Here is a 23,998-nt window from a genome sequence, read left to right on the forward strand (position 1 = left end):
AAAACACTTCTATGGAGTCAAGGTCTAGCTGAGTTATTCAGATTAAGAATTAACTTTTGAAGACTCCTGTGCTACTCCAGCTGCCGTTTAAGAGTAGTCTCTGCCACTGCTGGCAATCTACAGGTAAAAAGTTCAGAATCCTCAAGATGTACTGGAGCCCCAAAAATGCATCTGACCTTGATACTGCAGTAATGCCACTAAAATGCAATGGGAGAAAGACAGCTTACTGAGAGAAACTACAATTCTTAACAGACTCCATCAGTGCTGCACAGGGGAAATTAGGCAATTCTGCATGGCATAAATCAGAGCAGATCAGAGGACAAGAGTAGCATTTGCTGTCTAGATACAGTTCACTGTTTATTTCCCCATTTACATGAAAGAAAACCCAACAACCTAATCAGCAGTGTTACCACAGCACGCTTGGTCTGGAAAGCAGGCAGAGCCCAGCTCCAGCTCCAGGCTCTGTCCTTGCATAAAGGCAGCCCCAGCTAAGCCACCTACCTGCTCCCCTCTGTAGATGACATACTCGGCGTAGGCAAGTCCATTCACGCTTGGCCTGCCGATAACAGAATGGTGCCCAGGAGGGGCGTGAGCCATTTTCATTGTGCTGAACTGAAGAAAGGATTTGCCAAGGGTCACTCTACAGAAGAGCATTTGTCTAAAACAAAAAAAAAGAGAGTATCATTTTCAAATATCTTACTAGGAGTTACATGATTCCAGAAGGACTTCTGTCTTTTGAGTTTATTTCATTACAATTAATTTCTCATATCTGTTTAGAGAAACACTTAAAGAAACCAGTTCTAAGACTGTATAAAACCTGTCACAAAAATCTTTCATGACACTCGGAAGGGAAAACACACAGTTTGTTTAGCCCTCACATGGAAGCCTGCTCTAGCTCATTTTATATAAAGCTGTTGAAAGAAGCTGAAACTCTCTGTGTTCCTACCAGCAGGGAATGGACAGATGTCAAAGTGTGAGAAACACACTGATCTACTCCAGGACAAAACACAGGTGCAATTAAGGCCTGTTCCAAAATTATTTACCTCCAATATTATCTGATCCACAGTACCACACTGTACTGCTGACCACCACCACTTTGCACTGCACTTTTGTCCTGAGAGTGCCTGGAGTTTAATTGCTATTTTCCCCTGACTCTTCATTTTCAAACTTGCTGTTTCAAGCCTCTTTCCTGAGCCACTGCTCACTTTGATTTATACTCACTGCATGCTTAGATGTAATTTTTGACCTTCCTGTGGGACTTGCTGCATTTATATTCCTTTTTGTTCAACCTTAACAAAAAGAAAACTGCCTTTTTCCTGCCATGACCAAGCTCAAGTGGCCATTCTTTGCCTGCATGCCACCCTGTGTCAGGATCATAAAAACCAGGACAGGCAAAATTATCTGTGGGCAATTCTGCTGGATTCCTACCTGTGGCAGATGTAACAGGACCTGTCTTTGTGTGTGGGACAGCCAGTTCCTCCCCCTATTCCGTAGACATATTGGTTGCTTTTTGAGGAGTTCTCAGCAAAGTAAATTCCAGCTCCAAACATTCCTCCAATGTATGCATGCCTTTCATCAAATCCTTTGTGAATGATAGCATTAATAAAAGGAGACCCTAGAAGAGTGACACAAAAAGACACATACTTGTTAAGCTGGATAGTAACACAAGACTCAATGTCAAGAGGTGTTTATCTGCCTCAAATAGACCATTAAATACCAGAAAGTGTGCTCAGTCAGCTGCAAGGGGGCGATACCCAGCAGGATGCAGTGATGTGTGGGATTTATCATTATATACCAAAATCCCACGTGTGACTCATTTCTTACTCATTTCACAGATCTCATTAAACGGCTTTCCTCCCACTCACATTTCAGTGCAATTTATCTTGTCAATGCACACCCTCTCCAGGAGTCAGCACTGCTTAAGGTGGGGCAAGGTGTCAGGACAATCATACCCAAAACCAATTTCCTATAAAGAATCACAGAAGAATCTAGGACAGAAGGACCTTCAGGCAAGTGTTATTTGCAGGCATTTCTAGAGAAATCTTGCTGAAACTCATGGTTGGTTTTGATTCCTTTCCGTGATGCTTGCCTAAAGCACCAGGGTAAAACACTTTTATTGTGTGCTGCTCCCCTCATTTAGAAGATACCATGTCTTTCTCACAGCAATGTAACATCATTCCAGCATCTTTACTGGAAATTACTAAGATACAGCTTAGCAAAAAACCTTCCTCTTTTTTAAGAAACCAAAACATTATAAAAGTATTTCTTAACTAGTGTAGCTTTTTGGATTGCAGCTACCACACAGAGTAACTCCACCACCCCCACACCCCCTGCATTTTTAGTGTAGAAACACAATTACTAGCATAGGATGGTGACACAACAATAACACTGCCTGTGGGTCTTTGCAAGGTTTGGGTTTTTTGTTAAATACCAATAGATCCAAAGAGACATTGCTTCCTTACCGTGAAACAGCATGCGCTCGTTGTGATGATTATGATTCTCCTCTGAGACCTCCTTCTGTCTGTGACAGAATCTCTCCCGCAACTTCTTGTTCACTACCTTTTGAATCTGCAGTAGAACAACACATCCAACCATGTTGTTACCATAACATTTCAATCTCAAATGTATTTGAATTGCAATTGAAATGAAATCTAGTTTCACAGAGTTCACATTAATTTGACAGGGAAACTGACAGAAGACACATGAATGCTGTGAAAAAGCCCCATGGCTGTTCCACACGCAAGGCTGAAGTCTCTCCAACAACTCTGTAGCCCACACCTACAAATAGTTGAAACTACTGTGAAAATGCAGTCTAAGTCCTCAGGTTTAAGGACAACTTTCAGGCTTCTTATCACAGACCCTTCAATACCACAAAGAACTACAAACTGAAACTCCTTCCTGCCCTACTTTGAGCTCTGTTGACCAATCTTGTCTAGCTCTTTGAAACTTGCTATCTAGTTTAGGTTTATTTTTTATTAGAAGAACCAACTTTTGGTTCTTTTCATAAAAAAATAATGAGATGTGCTATTTAACCTATCCATATAATTCCAGCCACATGCTCTTAATACCACTGAGGTTTCTGTAAAGGACTTCCCCATTGGTTGGGAGTTGGATGGAAGAAGAGTTTACTTCAGGACACATGATCTATTGGATCATGTTGCAAAGGCTCTGCACAGGCTTACTTCTCAAAGAGGCAGCACAGGTTTGCTGAAGCTCAGAAACCAAGTTCTGTTCATATTCCCTCTATTTCCTGCTCCCCAGAAAATGAAACCAGAAAGTGTACTTTCCCTCAGAAAGACAAGACTATTTTCTGGAATACCATGGCTTGGAAAATGCATTTTTCTAGTTGGCAAAAGCAAAGGAGGTGGTGTCAAGCTGGAAAGTTGCATAGGGAGATAGAAACTTAGAAGTCATGATCATCCTTTCATACACATAGACCCCAAATCTCCTTTAAAACGGCAAGAAAATACTACACTGAGAAAAAAAGATAAATCTGTGTTGCAAGGGTCAAAACCAGAAGTTTTAGGCTCCGAAATTCAGTCAGGTTCTTCACCACCTGTCTTCAACATCAGTCCTTCAGACTCCTTTAGGAGCCCAAGAGACACTTCTGCCTCATTCCCCGTGCAGAGCATGCATTCATTTTAGCACCTGCAATATCATTTCAACAAAGAACTTTAAATATAAAAGAGCAAATCATTAAACTGATTCTGCCTGCTGGTATAAACACTAACATACTTTACCACAGAAAACTGAGAGGTTTTGAAACTTACCCTGATGACATTATATCTGTTGAAGATCCCACCAGCATTTCCACCATCCCGATGCTCCCGGATTGTACTTTGCATCTACATAAAAACCCAAAACTGAATGTTCAGCACATAAATCTTCCTAGCAAGGCAAAGTATTCATGCAATGTCTCGGTATATCACTAGCAACAACAGTCAGTCTTGATGGAAAATGAATTAAAAGGTGTAAAAAAAAAAAAAAAAGCCACAAAAAAAACCCAACCAAAACCCCCCTCTATTTTAGACTGAGGTATACCCTAATTTCTCAAGCACCCAATGATGCAATTATCCAATCTTGTAATAAAAATCCACATAAGAAAAATAGAATAATGGTACTTGCTATCAAAATGATATATAACTAGAAACCTTCTTTAAATTAGAAAAACCAATATTTGAGAATTAATATACAAAAAGACCACTTCATAGTAATAACAATTTTAATAAGTTTAATAAGTTTAGTTTGCATTTCTTAGTATTAGGGAAATTACTGCACTGTAAATTCTCCTATGTCATTAGAAAAGCATTTCTGATTTACTCAGAAATAGTTTCATTGTGTCTTTCAGAGAAGTATTTATAGCTACAGCAACAATATTTTGTAACAGTTCAAATAAATATTGCAATTTACTATGGCAGACAAGCGACCCTTTCCTTCAGAAAAGTTTATAAAAAAGATCTGCACAAACTCCAGTTTATGAAGTTACTAATAAAAAATATGCCCATTTAAGCTGGCAGCAATCCTGACTATCTAGACTTTTTAAATTACTCCAAACACTTCTGTGCTACAGTGTAGGAACATGACACAAATAGCAAATTCACAGTAAAATGGAGTTTCTACCAAACACAACTCTTCAGGAAGTCTCTTTTCTGTTATGATTTTTGCTTTCAAAATGGTATGTGTCTGGAGTTTACTTAAATAAAAGAGCATGTGTGTGTGTGGGAGGCAAAATTACAGTCAATTCTCAATTGTCCAAGAGCTGCTTATCTGGGTTACAGATTAACTAAGCCACTGAGACAAGAGAAAACAAGCTGGTTCACAGAAAATGCTTACAGAATTGCAAGGCCTTGATGCCTTGGTTTCACACAGAGCTTTTAATTCTCACAGGTCCACCTAATTACAGAAAGCTGTGCAAAGCCTCCCTATGAGACAAAATCCAAGACAAGATCCAAAACACAACAACAAAATAAAACTGAAATAATGCTAAGTGAGCAGAGACCACTTATTAAAAAAACTGGCAGGACAGAGCAAAATTATTTCTATCATTGTTCTATACGAAAGGACAAATGAAGAACCCTAAACTTCCTATCAGAACTATGCAATTCATACACCACAGCCTATTTTAGCACTTTCAACACATATTGCACACTTAGCTCTGACAGGTTATCAGAGGAAAGAAAAATATACTGCCCTGAAGCATTAAGAAAGGGACTTGGATTACCTCCTCTTCTACGGACTGATACTCCTTATCATCAGGAGCAAGGTCAAGGAGAATGGTCCCCTGACTCACACAGTGGAAAGTCAAATAAGGATTGGTACCTGCAAAGAGAAGGAATGAAAAGGAGCAAAAATCAACAGGAAAAACCAATACCGGCTCTATTTATATCCATCATCACCATTGCTCTTCTTAAACAACCCCAGCCCAGGAAATGCAAAATAAACACAAGGCATAAACACAACCTCAAAAAAAAAAAAAAAAAAAAAAAAGTGCCTTCTTTAGCAACAGAGGCTTTAGAAGAGAGAAGAAAAATGCATGGGGGACATAATTGCCCTTTATTGCTTCCTCTTTCCATAGAAACGTGGGGCAGCTAAAACCCTATCAGGCCTATCCTTCAGGATATAACTGGCCTGTGGGTAGGTATGGAGGGCAAATCATATCCAAAAGCTCCTCTCTGGGTGAAACAGGGTCTTGAGAAATGGGAACAGCTTCCAAAGCTGCCTCAGGGGTATCTATTCTCTGAAAAGACAAGTGATCACTCGGTCTGGTATCTTCTTAATATATTCTTTAGCTATCACAACCCACTCAGCCACCATGTCTGCAGCAAACACACTTTTCTGACATTCAGATTCTTTCAGTCTGGTGACAATGTCGACATTTAGAGAAAGTGACTTATGGGAGCCTCCTGTGTGCTACACTTAGACTAGCCAGTAAAGTGTCATATTTACCTTGCTGACCTCCTAGAAGTCTCTCCACACCCTTTATTAATTTGTGGCGATGTCCATATGCATTGATCCCAATTTCTTTAAGTTCCTCATGCCCCATGTCAGCCAACACATCCAGGGTTATCTGGAAAGGTGAAAGATCACAAAAATCACTTGTCAAACCTGGCCTGACTTTCAAGGCTGGAGACCTATCGCTTCAGAAATTGGAAAGTATTCATGGTGCAACCAAAAGCATAAAGGTAGATAATGTTTTGCTTCACTTCTACTTGCTGCCACCTTCTGGCAAACCTGTCTCTATCACAGGACCATACCCAGCTGCTACACCTGAAGTTGGTCAAAACTTTCACTTCTCTCACACCAATTAACAAGAGCTGGTTCTCAAAGAAGGTTCTCACAAACATTTTTACTTAGGCAGAAGGGGGATGCACTGAAATGCTGGCACAAATATGGGAGTGCTTTTGAAGTATTCAACGTTTCACAGCATCGTACAATTCATTACTTTCACTACACAAGCAGAAATTAATATTCTACAACCTTACTAATAATGAGCCAAGGTGAAAAAGTGTACATGAAGGCAGTGCTTGGAAAACCAGCTTAAAAGAATAAGCTTAAAGAAGATGAGCTTGTTCTTTCTACAAAGAAACTCACAAGAAGAGCTTGATGATTTCAAAATGATGAATATATTGAATCCGATTTGCATTGTTAAATCTTATTAGCAGGGGAAGCTCCTAACAGGTTAGGAGTCAAGGAAGCAAAAGTAGAACAAGACCAGCTAGGCAACAGGAAGGTGTGAAAAATAATAATAAAACCTGAGAAGTGCATAGGTTGGTTTGAGGTTGGTTTCCTTCCGAACAGAAGGAGTTCCAAACTAAAGAGAAGAGCTTATGCTTCATGTATCAGAAGGGGAAAAGTTCTGTGGTATTTTATCTTTGAACATTTCATAGAAACAGCTGGAACTGTAAACAACACATCAGATTTCAAACCTTTGTTTCCTGATTCCTCAATAAAAGATTAGCAGCAGAGGCCAGAGGAAAAAATAATCATCAAACCAGTCTCTTTCACTTGTACCTTTCACTTCCACATGTACACCCATCTCAGTCATGTAAACAGATCTATTTAACTGCAACACGTCAAATTTAAGAAATGGTACATAAAAGAAATCTACAAATACATTACAGGTACTTCTGCTGTAAAACTTAATGAATGCTTGAGAAATTTACATTAGTTGTACCCTTTTCATACATTGTCAATTACTGATAAATCTGCAGGTTTTATTCTCCTATTTCTCAATGACTTTTGAAAGTTAGCCTGGCAAAACCCAGTTAATGCCATGCTCCTAACCTAACAGGAAATGTAGCTTCTGCATGCAGTAGTGTGACTACTCCCATGCTAAGTTTTTATTTCAGCATACAGTCAAAGTGGGGGGGGGGGGGTTCCCAGATCTAACCAAAGTATCACATGTAGCACTACAGGTGGTGAAAGGCTTGTTTGGCTGTCAAGACTGCGGAAGGACAAATGCAGGTGACATTTGAACCTAACTGTGTTATAGTCATCACGTTCAAAGTTCACAAGGTTCAAAATAACTCTCAGAATACAAGCCAAACTGGCAGTCACTGAGTATGTGTAAGTGAAAGCTATTTGACACCTGAGTCCAGCAAGAAAAGATTTTTATAGGTTTTGCAACTTCACCATATTGTATCTGGCAATTCATTTGCAGAAAACTGAAAGAAAACTTGAGCACACTTGTTTTTCTGTAGATGTAAAGTGTGGGTTTTTTCCTTCCCTCTTTTAATTAGAAAATGAAAATGTCACTCAAATTTATTACATTAGTTTATCTCCTAAACACAGAAATAGAGATGAGGCTTGCCACTTACCTGTTCTGTCTCAAAGATGTCCCGAAGGTGTTCAAGACCCAGGCTTTTTAGGAACTGGGTAATGTTCATGTCAAGACCAGAAACTGTAAGAAAAGAAACAAGTCTTTACATCCTATACATCCGAAGTAACAAAAACCAAACCAACCTCCTTAAAAAAAAAAAAAATCAAGCAATATCACTGATTCTCTTAAATTCCAGACTCTGATTCTTTTTATAATCAATTTGTCTATGTCTGTAATAAACAATCTACTTCCATTGTGTCAAAGCTCTGTGCAAAGCTCATCACTGTTCCCTCTTCAGAATCAACTATTAAAAGCACAAACCATCTGTGACAAATACAGGCTCATACTGCAAAGAGAAGGAAAAGAAGGGTGGGTATATTTTTGCTAGGTGACTCCCTTAGATTCTGACCTAAAGCATGGACTCCAGACACTAATCAAAGGTTTTAAAAAACCTTGGTAAAATCCCCAGCCATCACAATCATAACTCTTTCATCAAAATAATTCTCACTGGATTTTCTTTATGAAGTCAATGAACATCTGGGCACCTAATCAGATCTGCATTTGTAGTCAGACCTAATGACTGATAGCCAACACAGACGAACAGTTAACAATGAACAGTTAACAAGCATCAAACACTTTAAAACACTGATAACTGTTCAAACTGCACAGTATTTTCTGGCTAGTCAGAAATGCTTTTCAGATAAACCAAGGCCTATTTTGATACTAAACTACTGTACTTCTGGCAATGTAATCTTGTCCAGCAGCAAATGCACCTTCTCCTTCCTTCCTGTCAGTTCCTGCTGCTCCATCCCCAGCATTTGATGCCCCTCCTACAGCCAGTTCTGCCAGTGGCCCAGTGAGGTTATCAATGCTGCTGGCAGCACTCAGGCAGGACGGTGTAGATGCTGGCGAGATCACAGAGGCACTGACAACAGTGGCCTGAGGCTTGAAGCATGTAGGCAAAGCTTCTGGAGGCATTGCATCTATCAGCAGAGCTCGGATATCATCAGCCTGAAAAACAGAAAGAACACCCAACATGAGCTCCTACTGTCACAAATCACTGATCTCTGGAAATAATTTTTAATTGTTTTATTTGATTGTTCTGGTCCCCCTTAGAAAACTGCCAGCTTCTGTTACAGGGGAATTCACAGTTGCAAGAATATTTTGATTCTCCACTCAAGACAAGGTGCATCAAGTTCTCCCCATTTCTAAAGGTATATAAGAAGCTACATCTAATTTTTTTCCGGCAGAATGGCTTTATAAGGGCTAAAGCCAGGGCAACTTTATTTGAAATCCTTCAGAACCTAGGACAGGAAATGCCACTTCTTAATTCCTCTGTCAGGCTCAACTTCAGGTGCACTGGAACAAGGCTTCCCTGCCTTCCATACTACCACTGCCTTCGCTATAATCACAACTCTTGGGTTAGAATAGAAAAAAAAAAAAACAGCAGCTCAGGAGAAGTATGATCTTAGCCAACAGCTGGATTTAGCCTTTATTGACTAAATTAAACAACACCCTCTTCTTCAAGAACTTCCTCCTTAAAAATTCTTGTAGAACATGATTTAGACACCCTTATTTTCCCCCAGAGAAATCAAATAATTTTCATATCCTTCATCGCAAAGCAAGTTTTCTAGAGCTCAGATTACTCTGAAGGATATTTCTTGAACTCTCCATAAATAAATCAATAACCCTAAAAGATACTTGCACTGAGACCAGACACAATCCAATTTGGTTGCATTATCTATTCCATCAAGATTGTTTAAGCTGGGGCATACATGTTCATAAAACCTTATTAGGCTTTTAAACCATTCAAAAGAAAGTTTACAGAAGCCAGTTTTAGAAAAAGTTTGATAGCCACCTACAAATTTTAGAGGTAGAATGAATTCTCTGGAATGTTCTTTTGGAGTTAATTTTTTAAAAAGGAACTGAGGTAATATGGAAGCACTGAGCGCAACAATCCACCAAATGTTCCCATTCCTCTAAAGGTCCATCTGGTGTTCCTCCTAGGTTCAAAGAAATAATCAGCAACATCATCAGGGACATTTCAGAGAGTTTTATTTCTGGAAATGAGGAGATTGATCCCAGGAGTGAATACTTAAGGAGAAGCAAACCTTAAACCACAAGCCATGCTGAGATTTCAGCCAAAGGAAAATACCTGGTCCCATGGATAAAAAGCCACAAAGAGGCACCCAGGAGATGCCCTTCTCTCTCCACCTCAGCACAATGGAAGCTGAGGACTGCTGATGCCATGGAGCCATGGAAATGAATTTAATATGCAGAGTACATCCTCCAGAGCAGCCATGAACTTACTGTTGCCAGGTCTAGGGGTGTCTGACCCTCTTGGTTCTTCATGGTTGGATCTGCTCCATGAGCTAACAGCAGAGCACAGAGCTGTGTCCTTCCTTTTTGTGCAGCTTCATGCAAAGGTGTGAATGCCCACTTATCTGTTGCATTTACACATGTATTATATTTAATCAACAGTGCTGCTATGTCCACATGCTGCAAAACACAAGAACATGACACTGGTAAAACATACGTTCCTTTTTGTATGCTGGAGGTAATGATGCCTAAAAACTCTTGTGGTTTCTCTTGCCTGTAACTCATTCTGCTTCCTGTGTCACAGGAGCAGCACACTTCTCCAGATACCAATTCATACTGCAGCTCCACAGTCATCTCTGTCTGTGCACTACCAGACCATTCACCAGCACAGAAGAATTGGGATCAGGCAGAGAAGCAGATTTCTGTAAATCACCCCAAGTACACGGCATGAAGTTTGTGCCAGCTGCAGGAGCAGACATGATACTTAACCCTGCATAACAAAATTATTTGTGAACAAATTTGAACTGGTGGATTTACTGGGCTGCAACTTTTGTGACACAATACTAGAATATCTGAAGATCAATGTGTTGTGCTACTGAGCCACCCCTGTGTGTACATAGAAGTCCTTGTACTTTCTTTCTTGCAAGACTTTGAACTCATCTGTGGCATCACAGATCTGTTCTACCTTTACTCATAATTTATGAGAGCTGTAATTGATAAAATGTATTACGAGTGTCACAAGGAACAGCTGTTTTACATGGGTTATAAAAGTAATGAACTTATAACCCCACGCTTTCATCAATATACTGTCCTTGAAGTCTCCCAAGTAAAAATAAGGGAAAACTGACAAATGAAATTTTTGCCTGCCTCTAACCAGTAGATCCTTCTTGTGCAAGACAGCAAAGAAAAAAAAGCAGGTAGTCAAAATGAATGGGTGGGAGCATGAAACACTGAAACTGCAAGCAGAAGCACAAAGAATTGCCAATGGATCTTCTTTTTCCCCTCAATGGCAATTAAATGACTCTTTGCAGTGCTCATAAAACAGCTTGGTCTCTGAACAAGTGTGGTTTGAAAATACTGCCAACTTGATTTTTCCTCTCTGCCAAACTTTTAAAGCAACTACTGTTCCTGTGATTTTTCTGTCACAGAAAGCCCTATTGAGGGACACACAGCATGAAGTACTGGGTGGGAGAACTGAAGAAACTTTGTGAGGAAAAGGCAGAGCTTGTGAATCTTGCCAGCTATGAACTTGTAAAACCATTACTCCTCTCTACCTCCCATCACAGAGATCTGAACAGGCTGATGACAGCTCAGACAGTAGTGTGGGATGCCAGGAAAGGTATGAAGCAACTCTTAGCTAAATAAGCTGATAGAAAAGCACCAAACACTGCCTTTTTAATGTTTCCTAGAGGAAGCAGGGCAACCAGGTTAGATTGGCATTATGATTTTTAGAAATGATAATCCACTAAAACCAATCTCTGACATTTCTCTAGGTCAATAAGAAATGCTTTGGGTTTGTGCAAAATGTGTGTTTTGTTTTCTCACACCAAAGAAAAGAACAGTCTTTCCAACAGCATTTATCTCAAGATCTTGGTAACATCCTGGGAATTAATGCTTAAAGGCAGATACTGATAAACAATATTACTTAGTGTTAGGACCCTGTAACATAAAAGAATTCTGTGCTGCTTTCTAATCTTCCACCAGGATTTGGGGCTTTTTGCTCTTTGGGACATTGGGATCCCAGAGAGATGTAAAGAACCAATACAAATGGTGTAGACTGAGTTCCACTGATGCTCTTTTTAAAAACAAGTGAACACTCCACTTTTTATTTCATTTGCTCTCAAACAAAAGCAATCATGGTTCTGTTAGGGTCACCTGTCCCAGATTTTGCTGTACTTGTACTAGGGCCAGGTAAGTAACAGACAAAGTATATCATGAGACCATCAAACCCAGCACTTCATCAGCTTCAGATCCTCTGACTGTAAGCACAGTGCTAGAAGCTTCTCAAGCACTGTCTCTGTACAATTATTTGCAAGAGCCTTCTTTCCCACCCAATCCACAACTAACAACTGCTTATAAGCAATCTATTAGGCATCTCTGCAACTGGGACACAGATGCTTACTCCTATATGGAGGAAAGAGGGCCTGCCTCATCTGAAATGGTTTGAACCTGTCACTGCAGCCCCTGAAGCAGATGGCTTGCCCTAGAGGACAACCACATTACAAACACAGTAGTCCTTCAACTCTAGCAATAGATTCCCACCAAACACCAGCTGTAACACACCTTCATGTCCCTGTCATCATCTGCACATGATCCCCTGGTATTTTTCTCTTCCTTCCATCTAAGTCTTTCAGACACAACTCGAGGTCTTTTCTGTTTCAAATATCACCCTGAACTGTTCAATCCTGTGCATCTGCTTGCCTGCACAAAAGCTACATTGTAGTGATCTTTCCAACCTGCATTTAACTGCTACAGCACACCTGAATCTGTGTCCTATTTAAGGCATAGGACTGCAAATAGGACTCACAACAGCAACTTAGCCCAACAAATTCTTCGTCAAAACCTGAACTGTGTTCACAGCAAAACAGCTGCAAAATAACTGGTTTGGATATGACTTCAGGGATTCCCTCGCTGTTCTACTCATGGCAAGACTGCCTGCACCTACCCCATAGGATGCTGCATTGTGTAGGGGAATTAATCCTCCTTTGTCCTGGGCATTAACATCAGCACCATGCTCAAGAAGGTATTCAGCTACTTCCAAATTGTTGTAACCAGCTGTAGAAAAAGCACAAGAAAAGAAATTAGGTATTAGGAGAGCTAAACTAAAGAAAACTATTCGACAGTAAAGCTAAAGCAATTTTTCAACTGCAAAAGTTCCTCTTCCCTGGCAAATGTATTACCTCCTGAAATAGATGCCCTAGTTAACTCTTTGTACAGGACAATTCTCTGTGAAACTCCTCCTATACCAATCCTAATTTTGGCAAATTACATCTGTAGACCTACCATAAATATACAAGCCTTGAAAACCTGGCACGTTACCCACCTGCAAGATGCAATGGTGTTGAATTTCTTCCCTGGGTGTCTCTGCAATTGATATTTTCTTGAGTACACAGCTTCTGCACTCGCGCCAGGCACCCCTTCTTGGCAGCATCTAGCAAGGCAGCATCTCCTCGCAGTAAGTCCTGGATATCAGTGTCCCCTTCTTTCACCAAATCTAAAGGAGTGTTCCCATCTCGATTCTTTTTTGTTGGATCAGCTCCATGCTGCAAAGAGCAAACGGAAGGCTAGTGTCACAGTCATGCACAGGGCAGTGCAGTGTGTCACTATCTTGCCAAATAAGATGGGATTTTGCAGACCTACCATAATGAAGTAGTAATTGTACAGATTAGTAGGCACAAGAAAATAAATTCAGAAGTCTGAGGTCTAAAAGCACTAGTCTGAAACACAGCTGTGTGAATCTCAGTTCCACAGCAAGAATGGCAGCCCTTTGCAAGAGCTGTCCCTGCTCTACTTGCAACTGATGTATGTTCAGGAGTATTTCCTGCATATAGCTTCTTACTGTCACAGCAGCGTGAAAGGAAAGCCAACTGCAAGTATCTTGCTGCCAGTCCTCCCCTTCTCCTGAAAACTGGAAGGAATCAAATGGCTGGCAGAGGTATTTCCAGAGCACAACCTTCTGAGCTAGCAAAACCAGGCTCTGAGTTTTACTAAATGTCACCCTGATATCCAAAGGCGCTTGTTTCAGAAGGGAACCAGCAAAATACTCTTCTCTACACTTTCCAATAGACAACAGTACCATCTTAAGCAGTTCACAGGTCTTTGGATGAAGTGAAAAAAAATTCTGGTGGACAAGTGGAGTTGGATGACTGCTCGAGTGTATCTGTGCTGGTAAAACATGTAGATCAGGCAGTGATAAGAACACAGTACTGGAGCGATGGGAGATGAGAAGGGGAACACACAACTGTGCAGAGCATATGGTGTGAGTCACGTCCACATTCAGGTTTGTGGGAGGACAGCTCCTTCCCTATTCACTCTCAGCAGCAGTGGGAAAAAACAAAGATAGATAAAGCAGAGGCAGCTGCTGGTGCTAGAATTCTCTGGCTGACCTCTTTGGAATAGTCAAACACGGTGGTCCAATCCCTGCCAGCAAGTCTACCCTGCCATTTCCCACTGGACTGAGAATGGGAGAATAGCAATGGGAGAACAGAGGGAATTAATTGCTTTGTATTTGGAAGCAGAACAACTGTGCTCATGGTGCAAAGGATGAAGAGCAAGGGACAGCAAGGACAGAGTATTGATTACACAGAGGCAGTTTCCACATCTGTGGTTCTTTTAGGAAGAGAGCACTCTTGGTGCAAAGCTGTTTAGACTACAATGACTGCTCTAAGATACGACCTCAAATCCCTTAATTTAAAACTCATCAAAATTGGAACTATTCAAATATGCCACAAAATAAATATCTGAATGAAGAGGCAGTGTCTTCCGAGACCCCTTCCAAGGCACAGAAACAAATGAAGGTGGTCATTTCAAAGAAAGGTGATAAAAGAAGACACTGTCTCCAAAATGCCTGTTTATTTTTGTTTCCTTCTTCAAGCAGATCAGGAGAGAAGGAGCACAAGTCAGGAGGGGTCAAGCTCAACATCCAAAACTCAGCAGAACTGACAACACTGCCAGGTGGCATAGGAGGCACAGCAGGAGAAACCCTGAGTAAACTGCAGTGTGAGCACATATCCACAGACACATAGAGACTTTACATCTGTGTCACCTTAAGGGCATATTTAGCTCTTATCTTCTGAAAGAGGATTTTAAAAAAATAAATTTCAGCACTTTTCTATTTCCTGTTTGACATCCATTCAGGATCCTCTGAAGACAAAATATGGGTAAATTCCCTGTGGAATGAACAGAAAAGGCTGGAGATCTCCAGTGTCTATAATGCAACACTGTACTTGAGAAATTACAGGCGTTCCTATAGCTTGAGCTAACATCTCTATTAAGGTGTTACTTCCAGGCCACCACCATGCCTACTCCACAGACATCTCTTAGTATCTCCTGGTTTCTGCTGTAGATGTGCTTCAAACTATCATTCTTCTCTCTCTGACTGCTTTTTTGGTAATCAACTGAAGTAATTAATGATATAGGAGGGAAATAGTGGGGCTTTGTAGCAGCAAATGAAAAGTGGCTAGAGTAGATCCTCATTATCTTAAGACTATCCATATTGTGACTTTCTCCTATTTCAAATGTTGCGCTTCAGAGGGACCTAAGTGCTGAAAGAGGAAATGGGATTGGCAAGAAATTCGACTCTAGCACCCCCTTTCATCCTCTCAGGGCAGGATGTGACCTTATGTTAAGAAGTTTCTCAAACTCATGTTTCTCACTGGAAATATCTTTGCATTACCTCATGCTTTTTACAGGTTCTTCCTCTAAGTATAATGAATATTTATGCCAGAGTATATTAACATGCATTTCCCCCAGGAGCTTGATAAATTATACATTAACATAACAGTTTTGAATTCCTCTCATACCAAACAGCATTTAGGACCCACCTCCCGCTATTGCTCTGTAACACACTCTTGCATAAGTATTAACAGAATTTACTTAAATGCAGTACCTATTTCAGAAAGGGATGGACAGGACAAGGTGGGGAGTTGCCATTTTCACATGAATTCAGCTGGTTGTTCCAGTTTCAGAGTCTTGTCCTACTTGGCTAACAGTATTAATACACATGCTGAAAACAGTACTTGTACTGATGATTCTTTTTAAGTCAATGATATTACACAAGAAACAACATGACCATTGCAAGATAAAAACTGATTCAAAGATACCATAAAGAATTCACTGAATGCAATTAACTTTGCACTACTTAATCATCAGAAAAAATAAATATATATGCATTTAAAGACACATCTGAGCTCTCCAACACATACTTTTAAAAGCAGTTTGCAGATTTCATATTTTCCTTTTGCTGCTGCTTCATGTAGAGGAGTGAATTTCCACAGGTCTGCCACGTTGACAGAAGCACCGTGCCTCACTAGGAGTTCAGCCACTTCGTAGTGTCCATAAGAACAGGCATTGTGCAGGGGTACTAAGCCACTAATCAAAGAGAAAGCATTAATAGCTAGAGAATAAAATCCTACATGCAATCAGTAGATAAAATTCCCACTTTCACCAGACATTATCATCTTTCAGTCTTTCCAGTTTTCATGGTTTTATTTCTCTATTAAAAAAATCAATTAAAACTTAATTATTGTCCTTCAGTTCTCATCCACAAGACTTTTAAATATTTAGCAAGCCCCAATGTTAAAGCTTCCACAAGCAACTCCAATGCTGTTAAGAACAGACAAAAATTAAATTGCAAGGCTCACAGTTGTTCTGAGTTTGGATAGTTGAGTGTAAATTTCAATAAAGACATAACACTAATCTGTTTGAAGTGCAGTTATTAGTAAGTACTGCACATCTGATAGATACAGAAAGATACCCGAACACTTCTTCCAGGATAAGCCTGAAAATATAGTATTGCAAATTTATTATCCCCCGCCCTGAACTAATATATGGAGTAAAAGAGTGAACATAACCATGCTGCTTCACAACTAATGCAAAAAAAGGTAAATGCTTTATGCAATGTAACTGAATATCAACTGTAAAAATAATTAACTTAATAATAATAAAAGCTAACATAATTAGAAAAATGCCCAGAGATAACCCTGGTATTTTACCCCATTTTATTCAAAACTGATTTTAGATCATCTAAAATAAGTTAAAGGCTGCTTTTACACAAAACAAAGTCTCCAAAATGGGCAAAAAGGGGAAGAGAAGCATAATGTATTACTGTGCCAGGTATGGACTTGATATTGGGTTTTCCAGACAGCAAAGTATGCTGTAATGGTCTATAAACCTTCCCACAGCACAGGAACAATGCAGAACAAGGAGGAAAGAGAAAAATTTTCAAGAGAAAAACACAATGGTCACTGAAATCTGAAGCAAAATGAATAGGTGGGATATGAGTCTCACACCAATAGAGAACAGCAGAACATATCAAGGAATGAAATGTACCCTTTATCTTTGGCATGCACATCTGCTCCATGGTGCAAGAGATACTCCACCACTGATACCCGGTTATATCCTGCAGCAAAGTGCAGTGGTGTTGAATGACGGCCTTCCAGATCTCTGCAATTCACATTCTGAGGGCTGCAAAGTTGCTGTGGAGACAAAAGAACACAAAATCTAGTACAGAACTAAAACTAACAAATAAGAAACTCCGCAAAACTAAAAAGCAACAACGTGAGACAAACAAATCCCAAATGAAAATAACTAAACTACCAGCTTCAGAGACCCCAACACAAAATTTGATCCACTAATACAAATTTTTTCAAGTATCAGGAAATTTCTTTCAGTTTATGCAAAGTTAAAAAAATAGCAGTTCTAAATTTACAGCTGAATGTACTTCTATAACAAACGAGACTTAAATGACGGAAGCAGTGTGAAGATGTTCCTAATGTATAAGAAAGGGTGAACCTCTACATCATCAAGTACCAGGTTCAAGGCCATGTAATTTTCTCCAGATATATTACCATTTCTGGTCTATACTGCCTTCAGAAAACCAGAAATATTTAGCTTATCAATCAAAGGAGCTGCTGGTACACAAAATTGCTGCTGCTTGAATATTAATGTATATCATGTTGAAGTTCAAGGTGGGAAAGTATGCACGAGAGTTCATCTGCATGCTGCTTTGTCCACAGATCAAGCATCAAAAACAAGATCAAACCTTCCTGTGACGGTGGGATTCCATGGCCTGACCCTTCACCTTCAGATTAAGGATGGTTTAAAATATTAAGTCTGCTACCTGTTAACAGTATTTGCTTGCCATCTGATTGAATCATCCACCTGAGCGCTTGTTTCTACTAAACTCTGATTTTGAGAATCACACAGTCTGCTTCAAAGAATTATGGCTACATCTGAGTCCATCAAAGACATGAATGTGTGAAGGACTGGCAGAATAAACAAGCAGAAACCCAAGGAAAACACACCTCAGTACATCTTAATGTACTACCTTCTAGGAAAAAAAAAAAGATCCATGACTCCCCATTTTTTAGGAATTATCATCCATTGGGCAATGCTTCCACAACTCATGCAGAAGAGGCTTCCACAAGCCTTGCACAACAATGCCAAGTAGAAAATTCACATGAACTGTTCAAACCTACCTTCACAGTTTCCAAGTCTCCAGCTTTGGACGCCTCTAATAACCGATAATCCACATCGGATGTGCGCACAGGTGTACTTTCTACATGGGGAAAAGATGCTTTAAGATTACTTAGGATACTTAAGTTGTATTAACTTGTGCTCAACATATTTTCCAAAGCTGGCGAGTGAAGTTGTTCTGTTGTTACTTTTGAAAATGCAGCTGGGGTTGTGATGCTCAAGTTCATACTGCCAAGATGTCTGAATAAGGAGCTTTAGTTTTAGATCAAATCAGTCAGATTTTGACTCTAAAGCTGACATGATTCTGCCAACATTCTTCTCTCTCAATTCACATACATACATTCAAGTGCACATTTTAACAGGTAACACTACCCAGGTAACCAGCTACATCTCAGGAGTGGGTACACTTGAAAACAGTCCTTTCTTGCACTGCTGTAAAATCCTTTTTCCTTGTTTTGTCCTGTTATAAGGCAATATTGTTGAAAACACTGGAGGAAATGGAGTTTCTAGCTACGTGTCTTCTCATCTATCTGGATATCTGTTTGACTACCAGCACATCTCACTGTAAGGTAAGTTACTTGCTCTTTACTAGCTATTGATGCAATTATTCTTCTCTGTACTTGCAAAAATTCAAATCTAACGTAGGTAAGAGGATGCAAACACTTAAGCACTTACATGAAAAATAGTGCCACCCTCTTCAAACATCTATTCATCTTTTTAATGGAAGATATAAACAAATTGTTACCTAAGCACTATCCAGAGCACTTTCACAACAAAATCTCTCTCTACTGAGCAAGCAAGAGATTTGAAGTAAAAGTTCAAACTGTTTAGCAACTATCAGTGTTTTTCTGCCAGTAACACTCTGCTTGTGACTGCTGAAGTAGGGAGTACCTAAAAGGTTGGCTGATGCAGGGAAAAGATTTCTTACATGCTCAGCAATATTCCAGTTGCCTTGGAACTTGCTACCAAAAGAATCCCAAAACTCCCTACACGTGCCTTCCTACAACCTTCTTGTACAGCCAGCATATTCTAGATCTACAAGATGGTCATTTTCTTCCCCATTTGCACAAAATCGCTGAACTGAGCAGAGCTATTTATTTTCTGACAAGTGCCACACAATACATACTGTAGTTGTGGGCACTTGATGGCAGAAAGGAGAGATGAGAAAACTACTTCAAGTCTCTAGCACTGAGAAAGAAACAAGATTCAAAGCTGTAAAGGGAGAAGCTGAAGTTCAAATACACAACCCTTTACTTTTACCCACCACTTAAGATCTGTTGCACTGCTTCATTTCCCATCTGTGCCGCTGTGAAGCCTTGCAAAGAGATGATGGAGGGATCAGAGCCGTAACTCAGCAACAACCGGCAGGTTTGCAAGTGCCCTGCTAAAGCAGCCCTGTGCAACGCTGTTTGACCAAGTGTGTCCAGTGCATTCATCTGAAAAAGCAGCAGCGATATAAATAAAACACTCTTGTAATTAAAAGGCTGCATCTGTCCCTGTCCTTAGTAAGAAGAGCAGTAAGAAGAATTTTTCGGCATACAAATTTACCTATCAATTCTTCTGCACTGCAATTAAACAAAACCAAATGACAAAACAGGCAGACACTCAAAGGAAAAATAATTTACCACAGATGTTTTCCTCTCTTTTAACAACACAGGTTGTTTGCATGGCTAACAAACAATACAGGATGCCCAGAACCATACTTTAAATAGTGATCAAGCTTTTGAGAAATTTGATGAAGACTGACCTTGTGCAAGAAAAGAAACACTATCACAGCAGGAGAAAGAGGTAACTTGACATAAATTGTTACCAAACAATTCAAAGATCTTACAGCTTTAAGGAAATTACCATCTGTCATTGTCAGAGGGATAATAACTCAACATTAGCCAGTACCAAGAATTAATGCAAAACAAAGATGTCAAATGAAGAATTCTATGGGGGGGGGGGGGGGGGAAGGGGTAGGAGGGAAGAGAAGTTTGATACAAACATTTCCTCCTCACTTTTTGTGCCTTTACATGAATATTAAGTAAAACTGGATATAATTCTTCTCAATACAAGGCTGTATAAACAGGCAAAATGGAGTATAATTTTCAAAGAGTATGATATAATGGAAACGCATCCATCTGTCAAGATCTAACAGAGCAGCTAAATAACCAGAAGCATCTCTCCCAGTGCGCTATCAAAAAAGAACGAGAATAATAGAGAGCTTTAAAAAGCGGAAAAACACCCCCATGAAAATAACCTTTCAAGAAGATACTCTGTACCTAGCAGCGATTCATGACAAATTTAAATGCAAATTCCCAGCAGCTTTTTCACCACTTTATGAAATACAGAACTACTCTATAGTCTCTGCAAGCAACTCAGAACCTGTTATCTGTTTCCAAGCCTACAGATTGCAGGCTGTGAACTGCATGCATAATAAACTTTGTTACCGTATAAAATCCACCTTTTTACCGCCTCAAAATCTTTGTGGTGACAGCAAACAAAGGTTTTGCTTGTTATTTCTCACCTAAAATGCAGCATGCAAACCCTACTACCCTTCCATGAAACCAGTGAAAAAGCATTTTGGTTAAGACACTTATTCTATAACTAAATTAAATTTAACTAAGACTAAATAGAATTAACTATGCAAAACTCTACTACCAGATAGGGTAAAAAAAAAAAAAGTAAAATACCTGCAATAGTGCAATATCAAGTCACAAAAAAGAACAAAGAACAATCAAATAAATGAAGAAGAGTGTAATTTGATATTGTCTGAAATTATTTTACAGACTAACAGGGTAGGAATTTCTCAGATCACAAACCTCTCTTGCAGCAAGATGGACAGGAAAATAGGTCCTTCTTCTAACTGTGATCAGCTCAGGCCACTCTAATGGGATTGCCCTAAAAGTTTTGTTTCAAATAAAAAACATACTGCTATCATAAATATTAACTAGATGTTGAACGTCCCAAGTCCATCATTTTGTTCAGATGATGATCCCCATCTGTTTCAGGACACTGGATACCTTTAACCACTGATAAGGGCACAGAGGTAAGCACAACTCTGGGGCTACACACGTTAGCAATGGTGAAATGAAATTTATGGATTCTCAAAGTAGCTGATAACTCTCCATTCATCCAAAAAAGAAAATCATAAGTAATGCACTCTTTAATAATGATTTCCTGTGTTAAACGGGCCTGTACTGAACAAATGGTAGAAGCAATAGCAGCAATGCATTCACTGTGCACAATTCGATACTGACTATGTCCCTGGGAAAAATATCAATATTCATTTGGAAAGAACACTGTGGGAGTCATCAGGGCCATCATCTCATATGTCTTTTCCAGGTCTCCTTTCACCTCTAAACCATTATCTTTCCCAACAATCAATTCTACTGGCAGAAGAACATCAGCCATTTGAAGATGTCACCTGCTTCCTTCTGAGACAAAAAGGACTGCAGCTGACAGAGAGATGCACGCACCAAACGCAGCTGCTCTTTACCTCAGGAGCAAAGTTAGGCTTTGCAAGACAATTTCATTGGGAATTTCACTTAAGGGCAGATCTTCTCTCATCAAAAATGCACTGCTTCTCTACAATCAACAAAAAAATATACTCCAATAAGGCTTAAAGCAAGAGGACTTACTTCCAAATGAAAATCAACTTAAGCACAGCAAATTGAAATACAAAATGGAGACTAAAGTCTCATGAAAATTAGACCTGGTAAGACATATGCCTTCATTAAACAACGTTCAATACCAGGTCCAAAATCGTGTGCAGTTTCAAATTCAAAGCTAAGTCTGAACTCTGTTTGACAAAATGTGAAATATGCACGGTGTACTGCTTTAACTGTGTCCTGAGTAGCCAGATTTTTTTAATAAGTGCAGCTTGAACAAAGATAAATATCAATTTGGTCCCCCTTATAAGCAGTCTGAAATTAGAAGGCTATAGCTCTCAATTATCTTACAGACAAGTTTTCTGCAAGGAGTTAAAAATGACAGGTTTGACAGCTTTATTCCACAGTGCACTGGCTCTGGATCTAATTTTTTCACCTTTTAGCATGGAAGCAGGCATTCCATTGCTCAAAATGCAATGTAAAAGCAGAACACAGTTATCAATTGAAAAGAGTTTTTAAATAAGTTGTTTCAGAGAAAGATACAGTCCTATTCAGTATTACCCAATGCAGACTTCCTTCTGTTCTTTCCTCTCTCTCCCTTAATCTCCTTTTCTCCATCCTGAACAGACACAGCAGAGAAATGGAAATGGTCACATATCATCAGACACCACTGAGATTTGCCCTTCCCTCACTGCTGCTCTCTTGGAGCAGTGTACACAGTTACAGCAATATTCCCTTGGCTGCCAGGCACTTGTGGCAGCTCAACAGCTCAGATCTGTACAGGAAACATTTTTTGCAACACTTCATAATCATATCAGCTTTCTATCAAGATCAAATGCCCTAGATATCCCTCCTGCTCCCTGACACTACAAACATCAGCACAAAAAGCAACAGCTTCCAAGAACTGTGGTTTTCTCTGTGAAATCTTTCTAAAAAATGTACATTCTAAAAATCACATGTGAAACTTGTGCTCTGGCAGCAGTTCCAAATCACAGTATCCTTCCCTGCAATGCAAGTGCTCTAACTGCTCTCCTCCTGCATTAATTCTGAAGACAAGCTTGCAGTATGTCTTGTGTCCTGTTGTCTGTCCTGGGGTGACTTAATGGTGCTTGTATCCACATTCATTAGCTTAGCCCAGAAATAAGTTCTGCACCTTTAAGATTGGTTCCAAGAGCAAAGGGGGGGAGAGAAGAAGCACAGAGGTCTCCTCCAAAATTTGCCCTAAACCAGGACATTGTCCAACAATAAACATAGGAGTGAAGCAGCATTGGTGACAATTTCAAGCTCAATCAACAAAAAAAAGCAGGAAAAAAATGGTCAGTTTCACTCTGAAAGTTCTTATAGGATCCCGTCAGATGTTCCACAATTACCTCTTCTGCATTAAAGCGTAAGATTGAGGTCAGGATGTTTGGATGTCTAAGCAGTGTGAAAAGTTGAAACAGTCAATCTCAACAGACCACACAGTTCTTTATGTTGTTAACCATCATAGCCTAGAATCTGCTACATTTCTGAAAGGCAATTTAATTTTTCAATTCTTACTGTTCCCTAAGAAAATCATACCTCTCCCTGTAATGTTGGAAGTAAATGTGTTACATAACAAGGTTATTCAAAAACATTTCAGTTTGTGGTGTGGGTCTAGATAGATGGTGAACATTTGCAAATCCATGATCATGAAAGGATGGCAACATGCTTCTCCAGTGCACAGAAATAACTGCATTATGCAAAGATGCATAAAGCCAGATCCTCCCAGCAGAGCAGAATGAATTAATTTCTGCTACCATCATGAACAGGGACACTATCTCTCTGACATGACCTTAAAAAGGCTCATTTTCTCTTGCTGAAGAGAGGCATATCATAATTAAAGAGCATTCATCATCATCTCTGCACTTGCCCAAGATACCAGTGAATTCGCATGCTTGCAGGGCTTACTTTCCAACAATCCTTCTAGTTCAGAAAATACTCTAATCCTTTACTTCTGCACTGCTAGAAAGCTGAGTCTCTTTCTGAACACATTAATTTCCCATGTGTCTATAAATCTGGACAACAACTTAGTCATATGAAATATTCAACT

At 39.6% G+C, this 23,998-nt stretch overlaps 1 protein-coding gene across 2 annotated transcripts in view; it reads right to left on the reverse strand.

Moving 5' to 3' along the window:
- TNKS (tankyrase) overlaps positions 1 to 23,998 on the reverse strand; it is a 129,727-nt gene that overhangs the window by 6,934 nt on the left and 98,795 nt on the right. The window contains exons 12-26 of one of the 2 annotated variants that reach the window (XM_059844353.1): positions 19,599 to 19,770; positions 18,337 to 18,416; positions 17,189 to 17,334; positions 16,063 to 16,228; positions 13,182 to 13,401; positions 12,804 to 12,913; positions 10,130 to 10,318; positions 8,557 to 8,830; positions 7,818 to 7,900; positions 5,947 to 6,067; positions 5,222 to 5,319; positions 3,771 to 3,845; positions 2,463 to 2,568; positions 1,429 to 1,615; positions 502 to 658 (exon numbers count right to left, since the gene is read on the reverse strand). In XM_059844353.1, the coding sequence (XP_059700336.1) occupies positions 502 to 658; positions 1,429 to 1,615; positions 2,463 to 2,568; positions 3,771 to 3,845; positions 5,222 to 5,319; positions 5,947 to 6,067; positions 7,818 to 7,900; positions 8,557 to 8,830; positions 10,130 to 10,318; positions 12,804 to 12,913; positions 13,182 to 13,401; positions 16,063 to 16,228; positions 17,189 to 17,334; positions 18,337 to 18,416; positions 19,599 to 19,770 (2,184 nt within the window). The remainder of the gene's footprint in view (positions 1 to 501; positions 659 to 1,428; positions 1,616 to 2,462; positions 2,569 to 3,770; positions 3,846 to 5,221; positions 5,320 to 5,946; positions 6,068 to 7,817; positions 7,901 to 8,556; positions 8,831 to 10,129; positions 10,319 to 12,803; positions 12,914 to 13,181; positions 13,402 to 16,062; positions 16,229 to 17,188; positions 17,335 to 18,336; positions 18,417 to 19,598; positions 19,771 to 23,998) is intronic. The other variant, XM_059844354.1, reaches the window with a different exon arrangement.

This window comes from Haemorhous mexicanus, chromosome 4 (genome assembly GCF_027477595.1).
Source record: "Haemorhous mexicanus isolate bHaeMex1 chromosome 4, bHaeMex1.pri, whole genome shotgun sequence".
Lineage (NCBI taxonomy): Eukaryota > Metazoa > Chordata > Aves > Passeriformes > Fringillidae > Haemorhous > Haemorhous mexicanus.